This window comes from Glossina fuscipes, unplaced genomic scaffold, assembly GCF_014805625.2.
Source record: "Glossina fuscipes isolate IAEA_lab_2018 unplaced genomic scaffold, Yale_Gfus_2 1, whole genome shotgun sequence".
In the NCBI taxonomy this organism is placed as follows: Eukaryota; Metazoa; Arthropoda; class Insecta; order Diptera; family Glossinidae; genus Glossina; species Glossina fuscipes.
The window spans coordinates 36,729,674-36,741,308 of NW_023998415.1; the positions used below are offsets into that span (position 1 = coordinate 36,729,674).

General features: G+C 34.0%; 1 protein-coding gene across 1 annotated transcript in view; it reads right to left on the reverse strand.

Annotated features, from left to right (window-relative positions):
* The window catches only part of LOC119644900 (probable serine/threonine-protein kinase DDB_G0282963), a 37,564-nt gene extending 28,969 nt beyond the window's left edge, over positions 1 to 8,595 (reverse strand). The window contains exon 1 of the mRNA XM_038044615.1: positions 7,211 to 8,595. Coding sequence (XP_037900543.1) covers positions 7,211 to 8,461 — 1,251 coding nt within the window. The 5' untranslated portion in view covers positions 8,462 to 8,595. The remainder of the gene's footprint in view (positions 1 to 7,210) is intronic.
* Between the last annotated feature and the right edge of the window lie 3,040 nt (positions 8,596 to 11,635).

Genomic DNA, 11,635 nt, shown 5'->3' on the forward strand with positions numbered 1-11,635 from the left:
TATATATATATATATATATATATATATATATATATATATATATGTATGTTTATATATATATATATATATATATATATGTGTGTGTTTGTGTGTTTATTTGCGTATGTACATACCTACATCGTTTTTGGCTATAAATGTTAGTCAGAGAGCATTTGCTTAACATTACTCTTTGATTATAATTTTAAAATTCTATATATTTCTATATAAAATATATACAATACGTATATATATGTATATATATATATATATATGTAAGTATATGTAAGTATATTTAAGTGCGTGTATGTGCTAAAATTTGCTTAAATTTACATACATACATTTATATATATGTATATGTACATATTTATTTGCATATTCATATATACAAAATATATGTGTATTTATATATATGTAAATGTCTATAAAAACATAGCCAAATTTACAGGCAAATAATTCCATATGTACAACCTGATGTTCACAAGTATATGTAAATTAATTCTACACAAGTATACAATCACATATATACGCGCACAAACACAAATACGTAAATGTACTTATGCCTATAAATCCACATACAATAATAATATCAAATTCGTTTTTGATGTATGTACATTTTACATACATATTAAAAAAAAAAAAATTTTTTTGTCTTCATCTGCCTTTTGGCTTCGGTTGGCTTGGTTACCCTATAAAATGCAATCCCCTGCTATATTATATCGAATTTAATGAATATACATTCATTTATTTTTTATGTGTACCGTACATGTCTGCTTAATTAAAACGAATTTCACTCGATAAGGGTAGATTTTTATTTTTTTTTTATTTTTATTTTTTTTTATTGTACCTTTCCTTCCTCTTTTCCCCTTATTCCAAAGGACTTTCTTTCGCTTTGCCTTTTATCGATAAACTTTTGCGTTTTGGTCAAGTGTGAAATAAGATTAATGCTCTCATTTTTATTAAGTATATAGTATAGATAAAAGTATTGCTTTCTTATTTAGAAAAATTGTATATAAAATATTTAATTTAACATTTGCTTAGGAACGCAGATTAGAAAATGTTACATCATATAGAGAATGAAAGGCATTACAAGCCAGTTTATTGCACATCATAACTCAATATACATAAACTTAAGCATATTGACTACGGCGTATGAGTAATATGTCGATAGAAAGTGCATATAGAAAAAATTCTTACTAAATATTAATATCAATATGCATAACAGATATAGAGGATGGATTGACTTCGATAGACGCATTCGAATTTGGGTCTAGACAAGTCAGGGAACGACAATCTTTGATATTCTTTAGATATTCACCGACAACAAGTCACGTTCACTTCTCTATTTTAGAATTACTACGACGAGGGAGGACCGCGAGGTCCGCGCGTTATTGTTGATAAACCTAGAGGTTTTCTTCAAAAATATTAATCTAAGGTTATTTAATCTAAAATTTTTGCTAGAGATGAAGAACGAGGTTATTTCTTAGGGCAAGGCCAAGACGAAGAATTGCGTCGCAACAAACAATTGCTCGATTGCGTGAAAAAGGTACATATACCTTGTTGAGGGCCAGACATTCATATTGCTATTCCAATTTTTATGACCTTGATAACGCCAGCAATCTACAGGGTACGATGAGCCTAATGAAAATCCCATTCATTGTGTTACAATCATTATGAAAAATAATTCCAAGCGTATCGCGTACTGATTCTATTTTCATAGAATGAAAATGAGAGAAGAATTCTTATTTTATGAAATGCTTGAGATTAAGTTTCCGTGAACTTGCGCTTATTAGGTGAAATGGTCACACGGCAATACTTTTAGAAAATATTTCAAAAAGTATACGACAACCAGCGAAAATATTTGCTTGAAACCAGGCGAACAAAGTTATGATCTCTTCCTCGATGATGAGACTATGGCGAAAATCGGTATCATTTTTTTTTATTGCTTTTTATTGTAAGTCATGTTACTTTATTCGGTTTTCTTTCACGGTTCACAGCATTTGCTTCATAAGAATGCAAAAAAAAATAAGTTTACTCCCATGCTCAGGTATGGAATTTGTCAGTCAGATCAGCAAGTAGGAAGCAATAAAAAACAGCGATTAATACTTTGGAAATGAAAACTTCATAAAATCCTCTTAAACACATTCTTAAGAAAATCGCATAACTGATGAAATGCGTTGATATGAAAAACTTGCTCGATTTTGTTGAAACCAGAGCATCCAAATTTTGAGTAAAAAGGCGGTGCTCAGGTTAACATCTGGTGTTGCAGTGCCTTCAAATACTAAATGAGCTGGGCCGGCACAGCGATATGCAGCTTATTTGCGTGCCTGGATATTCGGGTGTTGCAGGCAACAAAAGGGCTGACTGTCTACCTAGCTAGGGAGTCCGAGTTGCCTTGGTTGGTCATGAACCGTTCTGCGGTGTACGAAGAAGCCACATTACATACCAGGCTGGTATCGCCAACAAACGAAATCGTCGTGTTATCTAGAGATGGGAAAGAGCTTCAACATTCGCTAAGTAAAGAATTCGAACAAGAGAATAGCGCACAGTTCAAATGTCAACTTCAAGAAAATAAGTCGCAACAATATGCAGCCAACTCGATGGTACAGTCGAGCACGCGATAATTTCTATGAATGTCAGGTTTAAAAATGCAAATAAATATTGTATTGAAAGTGTTGTCTACCGTTAGCTACACATTTTCGCATATTGTTCTGATAGAATATGAAATCCGCGACAAAGGGATAATGGGTCCATTTTTGATTGTTGTCAAAAGAAACATTACTCAGACATAACCGTAAGCCACTGATAGAAGATGCTATTGCTGAAATAAAGTCAAATATACGTGGAATAGAGTCGAGTTGATTGTACCTTTCAGTTTAGTAATGATGCTAACGTTTCCCGAACGGCTTTTGTAAAATGAGTCCGAGAGACGGCATAATGAAAGATCAGCCTGTAACACCTGACCGCATAACGCAGCCATTCTTCTCTTATGATCGATGCAATTGCATCAGTTGTCATTGGTAGCGTTCCTTAGCTGTAATGTTGTTGTTTTTGAGTTGATGAGGCTACTAAGGACATTGGACTTATTAAATATTTTATCGCGTGCCTTCTTCAAGCACAATAAATATCGCTTATGTGCTGAAATATTTTTGCATGAATATTCACGCAATTGAAGCTCTCAAAGTTCTGAAAACTGTTTACCCTACGCGGAGATGTACTATGACAATTTACAAACCCTTATAGATGATGCAATGCCATTTGCTAGGAAAATCGTTAATGAATTGTTTATATATCCGGTAAGGTCTTATGGAAATCTCTGTTAACAGTTTCTGTCGAAAAAGTGCTGAGTTTTTGAAAATAAAATTCACATTTCACAGTTTTAAAGTGGGTTTTAGAATAATATCTTCTTATCTTATATGTAAAAAGTCATGGTCCGGTGCTTCATCCGATTCAAGTTGTTCGCATGAAGTTAAAATACCGCAGACTTAAAGCCTTAAAGCACTAGCATCCACATATAACGCTTTGTTTGAGAATGAACGGAAGCTTATACAATTAATTAAACAATGTATTTGTCTTGCCCTTTATTCGACTTTCTTTCTACTTGATCTATTATACACTTCCTATTACGTTCAGTGCATTCTTATGCTAATTGTTGCGACTCTCCTCTTGAATTACAACTAAATATTTACATTGTGAGAAGATGTGATAGTCTAATAAAGGAACTGAAACCAATGAGGCTATGGGCGGCAAGTCGCGTCTGTGCATTCGAAATGACAAATCTTTCAATAGCTAATCCATTGGAGCGGTGGTGATTGTCATCGAAAATTCCAATGGAAAGTTGACTCTTGGGAAATGGGAAAAAATCGACTTCTTTAAGGCGCTAAATTTGATACTCAAAGCGCGGCGAAAGAAGTTTCGTTATATACGCAAAATTACAAAGAAAAGACGAAAAAACCAATCCAGTGCCATAGTTGTAATCGTTTGGGGCATATTACTAGATATTGGCAAAACAAAAATAACAACAAGACGAAAACATTTATTGGTTATCGTCGAGGATGAAAACGATTGGCAATAACTTGTACGGCATTGACAGTGAAGCACAAATTAAAAAAAGAAATCAAGTTTTCGTTGCTAGAAAAAAAAATTGAAGCACATTTGTGATAATAATTTAAATTAAGTAAATAAATCATCGTTTGGTATTCATTTTGACAATGACAACAAAGAGCCTTGAGCCTTAAAAGAGCCTTAAAAAGAAAGCAACCGGGGAAACCAGTTAGAAAGCCATAAATTTATTACAACTTAATACACTTAATATTAACAAATTTTCTGCGATACGCGATTCTTGATCACATTTATAGACGACTTTTCCAGAAAATCGTTTGCTTATTACCTTAAAAAGATCAGAATTCCAATGAAGAATTGGTCGAATTTAAGGAAAAGGACGAGTATTCAACAAATATAAAAATTCGAAGAACGAGCAACAATCGTCGAGAGAGAGAATATACCGTATTTTTCAGACTATAAGACGCATCGGACGCTAAGACGCACTTCAAATTGATAAGATGATTTTTAAAGGAATGTAACCTTCGGATTAAAATTTTGATTGATTGTTAAAATAACTCGTACTAACAATATGATGCTCATCTTCACTCTCGGTACTATCACTCATCTATCATTGTCTATCACGTTAATGCCACCGTTTGTATTGCTTTCACTTGAACTGAAAACGCACTTCAAATTTAGAGACGATTTATTGAAAATATATTTTAATATTACCTTCGGACCAGAGGAAGCACCCAAAATCTGAGTCCATTTTCGTATGTAAAAAGGTGCGATAAACAGAAATTTTGAGCCTCTCATAAAGGGTGGAGTGAGTTACCAAAAAACTTGCCGAATACCGACACCGGCAATATATAATAAAATGGTACAGCGGGAAGAATAAATTGAATCTTAATAGAACTTATTGGGTATATGCTCACTGATAGCTGTCTTGATTATCGCTTTACGGCTGAAGCTGACAACATAACCTGTTGCTTAATCAACAGAGAACTTTGCGGTGGTGAAAAGAAATTACCTGAAGAAATTCGTTTTAGGAGAAGGATAAGGAGTCGACCTTAATGAAATCTTCGCACCCGTTGCCAGATATGATGCAACGATACGACAATTATTGGCATCGACTGACAAATACGGCATTTATCGGTTACGAAACGGATAACGGTCAGTGCATACTTATGCAACAACTTAAAGTTGCAAAAATTCATCTATAATTTGAAGCAATCAGGAAGTGCTTGGAATGAAACCATTAAAAATGAATCATTTAAGATGCGTCTGATAAGAGGTGAAGTTACGCCGACGGCGTTTTACTTTTTTCAAACAACTTGAAATGTCGAATCGCTCAAAATCAAGCTTGAAATGTCGGATCGCTGAAAATCAAGCTCGTCAGAAAGAATAAAATCAAAGATATGGGAGAGTGGCCTTCGGTGCTTTGGACGAAAATCATCCGAAGTAATGATGCCACCAAAATCGATCAGTCATGTTACATAGCAGGTATCATGATACGTTTCGGTATAAGCGAACGTAACCCAAATTCGACTCAAATGGACTACGATCAGAAATTGTCAGTCAGTATGTGTCCAAAAGGTGAAGAAAGTAAATAACAGATGTCGAAAACTCCACACATGCATACAATCGGATCCTTGCTCTTTGTTGCACAGATTGAGCGACCAAACATTTGTTACGCAGTTAATTTGCTTAGTCGATATGGAAACAACTCGGGTAAACAGTGAAACGCGTAATGGGTACTTGAAGGGCACAATCGACAACGGCATTGTGCACAGAAAGCAAAAGGAAGACGATATTAAAGGTTACTCTCATCCTGACTGGGCCGGATACGTTAACGACAAAAAAGGAATGGAAGGAGAAAAGGAAGGAAGTCAAAAAAGGAATCGGATGACTATCAATAACATATAGTATAGTAGAGATAGTACAGACCAAAGTTTACTAGAAGGCCAACATTCAATTAAGAGCGATAAGAATCATTCACTTCCCTGCTATCATCTACACTTGACTTACGGCTTGTTATGTTAATATACGGCGAACCGTTTATAACTGGAGGTAAAAATAAGAAATCGAGATTGGCTCATGAATGGACACAAGGAATGCACTCCCAGTCCTATTTAATATTGTTTACTTTCGCATTCGCGACTTTCTCTCAAGTCCAACAAACACAACAGTGTTTTTACCTATATCCTATATATAGGTACGTTCAACTCTGCCAGGGATCGGTCATAATCCTAAAGTCGTGTGCTACAATAGAGAAGTGAAGTTAGACCAGGTAAATCTGCACTTCCGAGCTTCGGTAAATACAGCGCGGAAAAGATGGATACCGCTTTCATTTTGATCCCTAGTTATTATTTCCAGTTAAAAGATAAATTTATAATGCCATGAAACAATCGTATGTCAAAGGCTATGCGATATTAACAAACCAGACGTTTAAAAACCTAAGAGATCTGAATAGAGTGTTATTGTATGTGGTTATCCTTACGCGTGCTATTTATTGACAATATAACTGTTATTATCTAAAAAAGGAAATTTTTTATAACGAGGAGGATGGTGAAAATGTACAACGGCGATGAGGGTGATGAGGAGGTAAAATGATAAGTTGCGAGACGAAGATAGCGGCACAAAGAGCAAGACAGAATAAAAGCGAAAAAGAGAGAGAGAGAGAGAGAGAGAGAGAGAGAGAGAGAGAAAGAAAGAAACAAAACGAAGTAGAAGGAGAAAGAAATGGATTCAAAATGGGAGTTGTTTGTGCAATTAAAAGAGAGGGCTAAGGTAGACAAACCATTAAGCGACTATGTGAGCGAATATATTATAAATTTCATAAACTAAATGAAACCGACGAAAAATACACATACACACACTTGCAGTTCCACTGCAATTAATTCATATCAGCATATATACACGTATTTATACAAAATATAACGGTAAATATTTTATAATATGCGAATTTCTGTATATATATATATATATATATATGTGCGCATATATATCGTATGTATATATGTATAAGAGGCACTGCCAAGGGAATTGAATTGTAAAGTTAAGACCAGTACATACACGAAAATTGGTATATATATGTCAATATAAACGAGTAGGTAGGTATATATACGTATATAGAGAGGGATTTAATAAACGACAAAGGCTTAATATGATATACTTTGTATATACATACCTGACAGAATCTAATGAAGTTGTCTACAATTATCGATTTATCGTTGAGTGTCATTTGACCGGTGAAACGCACTCCCAACTGACGTAGATTATCTTTCTTTTTGGGTGGCAATTTGTTCATATGCTGGAAGATGCCCTCCTCAATTTTATGCGAGGAATGTACATCGAAATTCTCTTTAATGGCGAACGTGGCTAATGGTTTAGGCGCGGTTGATGCGGCTGCCGCTGGAACGGTAGCCGGAGATGATGCTGCCGCAGCATTGCCATTAACGCTTATCATTGAGAAGTCGGCGTGTCCGGTGGCGGTGCCGTTGGTGCCACCTTCGGAGGAGGTATTCGAATTGGAAGCGTTGAGATGAGAATTCGGATAAGTTAATGAAGACAATTCCATGGAAGATTCATTTGAGTTGGAGCTATGCGCCGAAGTGACGGTGGCGTTGGTCATATGTTGCAAATCGAATATTGTATGTTTTGAATCGTGATCATAGACATCTATGGCCATGGGTGTGGGGGCAGATGTGGCGACGGAAGACAATAAGGCGGCGCTTTTACGCGAGGAACGTGAGGCTTTATGTGTGGTACTGCTATCGAGGTCTATAAGACTGGCATTAACAGCAACGGCGGAAACAGCGGAAGCTGCAGATTCATGCTTAGTTCCTACAGCGTTTGTAGCATGCGCGCTACAGCTATTAGTGCCGGTGTTTGGCGCACCTTGAACCTGAGGGTCATGGCTACCGTCATGATAGTCATTTGAATGACGTAAATATTTCAAAAATTCAAAAGAACCATCAAAATGTTGAGCACCGGCAACCGGATGGTTAGGATGCGTTGATGATAGCTGTTGAGCAACATGGTGATGCGGATTATGTGCTGCAACCGATGCCGCTGCAGGCCATCTCTGTTGTAACATATGCTGTTGCTGTTGCGACAGATGACCAACCGTTGATTGAGCCTGGTAGCTGATGTAGTTATGCGACGATGTTATTGACGATTGCGTTCCAACATCGATGCCATTTAGGCTGCCGTCGTTACTGCTGCTATTTAATATTTCACCGTTTTGTAATTGACCGCTTACCGAGCAAGTCAATTGCTGTTGCTGTTGTTGCTGTTGCTGCTGCTGTCCGTATCCTGGAAAATCTTCTAACGAAGAGGAGAACCTCAACTCACCGTTACTCAGATATTTTGAGAATTCCGATGGATCGTTTAGTGAATTTAGAAAGAATGAACTGAAATTATTCGATATGCAGGACATGTTGTTATTGACGTATTGAGTGAAGCTGTTGCGCTTTGTACAGCCAGGCAGGCAAAGCTTATGTTTTTATAAAAACAACCGCGTGCTGTTGTTATTTGTTTTGATGTTTGTTTATTTATATTCGTTTTCTTTTTCTTTTTATTTCTTCAACAATAATGCTACTGTGCTTATTATTATTGTTGTTGTATTTGTCTTTTTATTGTCCTACGTGGCCTCCTTTTTATTTTGATTCTGTGTGTATGATTTTTGATTTGTTGTTACATGCATGCACTGACACAGTATATATAGCTTTTTGCACACATCTATGCATATATACATATATACATATATATATACGTTTATCCTCAAGAACTTTTGAAAACATGTACATACAAATGCACGAAAGTCAAACACACAAAGTGTTGATATCTGGTTTAACACTCACACAGCCGCACAAAAAAAAAATCCAACAATAAAATGAAAAAAAAATATATATATATTTAGAAGTGTGTGCAGAACAGTACACATACAAACACCAGACAGATTCAACAGCAGTCACTCAGTGGTATAGTTGTTGACGTAGCAGGGAAAACCATGAATAAAAAAAGCCGAAGAAGAAGAATAAGAAGAATGAAAAATATAATGCGGCAACGGCAATAGCAACTCTCGGTATTGCATGCGTTCGTTGTAAAAACGTCAAGTATATGTAGACGAGAAGTACGACAAATGTTTGTTTGTTTATTGTGTTTGCTGGCTTGATAGCTTGGCTTGGTTGGCTTTATTGCTTGCTTGCTTGCTTGCTTGCTTGCTTGCTTGCCTGCCTGCCTGCCTGTTTGTTTGCTTGCTGGTGATTTTACGATGCGATGCGATATGACGTGTGTTCGTGTATGCGATATTTCTGTATAGATGAGTGGGGGGTCCGTGCAAAACGTAGCGTAATGTGCTATTTGCGGCTGTGAAGTTATTCCCTGATGTTTATTGTTGTTGCTTCTTCTTGTTGCTGTTACCGTTGTTGTTGTTATTATTGTTGTTGTTAATTTGCGTTTTTTTGCAGTAGCCCTTATTGTTGCTGCTATTATTGCTGGTAGTAGAGTAACTTACTCTCGTTTTTTGCGTTTATGCATATGTGTGCAGTAAGTATGATTATACGTACGTATGTGCATAACTTTTTTTTTTTTTTTTTTGTTTATTTATTTATTTATTTATTTATTTATTTTTTTGTTTTTGGCTTTTTTTTTTGCTAGTGTGCAATGTGTGACGTAGGTTACGTGTTAATAATACTGTTATGAATATACAATGTTTACACTTTGTCAATTGTGTGTTTTTCACTTGTTTGTTGTTGTAGTTGTGGTCTTTTTTGTTTTTGTTTTCCGTCTTCTTATTGTTTTTTTTTTTTTGTTTTTTGTTTGGCCTCCTCGGTTACACAAGTAAGGATTTTAGTTTGGTTTGTTTCTTTTTTTTTTTATATAGAATATTCTTACATTTTTTTAGATATATATATATATATATTTATTTTTACATAAATATGTTTGTATTAAAGCTTTTTTTGTTTGCTTGATATTTAGTACATTAAATTATTTATTATTTGTTAATGCTTTCTGCAGGATTTTTATATTTATTTTTTTCTTTGTTATTATATGTTGTTGTTGTTGTTGTTGTTGTTGTTGTTGTTGTTCTTGTTATGGCACATAATAATATATTTTAAGGTTTCTCACATTTTCTATATAATAAATATTAAAAATAAAATGTCGCAATTTTTTATACTTAGACTTTATTTCTGTAAATAAATTATTTGCATTTATTTTCCTACATTATTATCATTTTATGTATGCGTATCAAGCATAAATATAAATATAGATATATACGTACATATACATATACCTATGTATATATATACATTATATCTATTTTATATATATAGATATATATATATATATATATATATATATATATATATATATATATATATATTATATATTATATATTATATATTATATATATATTATATATACAACGTGTGTATGTGCATGTATGCGTATTAATTTCACTTGTAAGTTGCACTTTTCTTCGTCATACATACATACATTCGTACAGACATCAATAACATTCAGAACCGTCATTAAACGTTGCGTTGCATTGCATTTGTCGTTGTTGTTGTTGTTATCTGATTCTTTTCGCTGTTTCTTTAGTGTTTCTTTGTATTTGATTTAAATCGATCGAGTTCTTGTTTCATTCTTTTTTCTTTTTTTTTTTTTTTTTTTTATTTTAAATTAAAAAGAAATAAGTTTTATTTTTTATTGATTTTGCTGCCATATTATATATATATATATATATATATATATATATATATGCATATAAAGATGATAGGTACATCAATGTAAATATATGAACATATAAGGAACCAACAATCGTTAGCAATCTTGTCAAACGTTGTAGGACATATTTGAAAAGCAAAATATATTCAATTTCATTTTTTATAATGCCTTAGCCTTGCTCACCTTTTAAGAGATTCATTGTTTCAAAATGTTCTATTGGACTATTAACTTTACCGCCGTAGGAAATAATGTATAATAACTAACTATTAATTATGTTGTTACGTTTGCAGCATTAAGATTTCATAATCATTTCATGCTTTATGAATGAGATTGGAAAACAACTTAACCGTAGCCGTAGCTATATGTATGTCCGTCCGTCAGTCAACAAAGTACATTTTATTTTATATATAATATATATTATTATCTAAAGTGTATTTATGTATGTTGCTTCATTAGTTTAACATTTAGTTATACCCATTTGTCTGTCCATTAATCTCTCGACAAGATATAATGTATATATGTGTATACTAGTTTAAAAAATTTATATGTCTACGATTAGCCAAAAATTGTTGCCAGTTCGTCCATCCGTTCATCCATAAAATTTATCTTTTCAACTTGTATACATTCATAAAATATACGCTTTATTGATAAGGTTAAGATTGTAAAAGAATTTCCTCTTAGCCATCGGTTGTCTGTCTGCCCATCTTTGTATTCATTGAAAGCAACAAACATTTACTTACTATATATTCTGCTCTCGATCAGAAATAGACTCGTAAATCGTCATTAACGGCCAATTGGGTAATATTTTTTAGGCAATTAGCAATAACAGATAAATTATATTCAGCTTATAAACTTAATACATCTCGTTTCGCGTTGATGG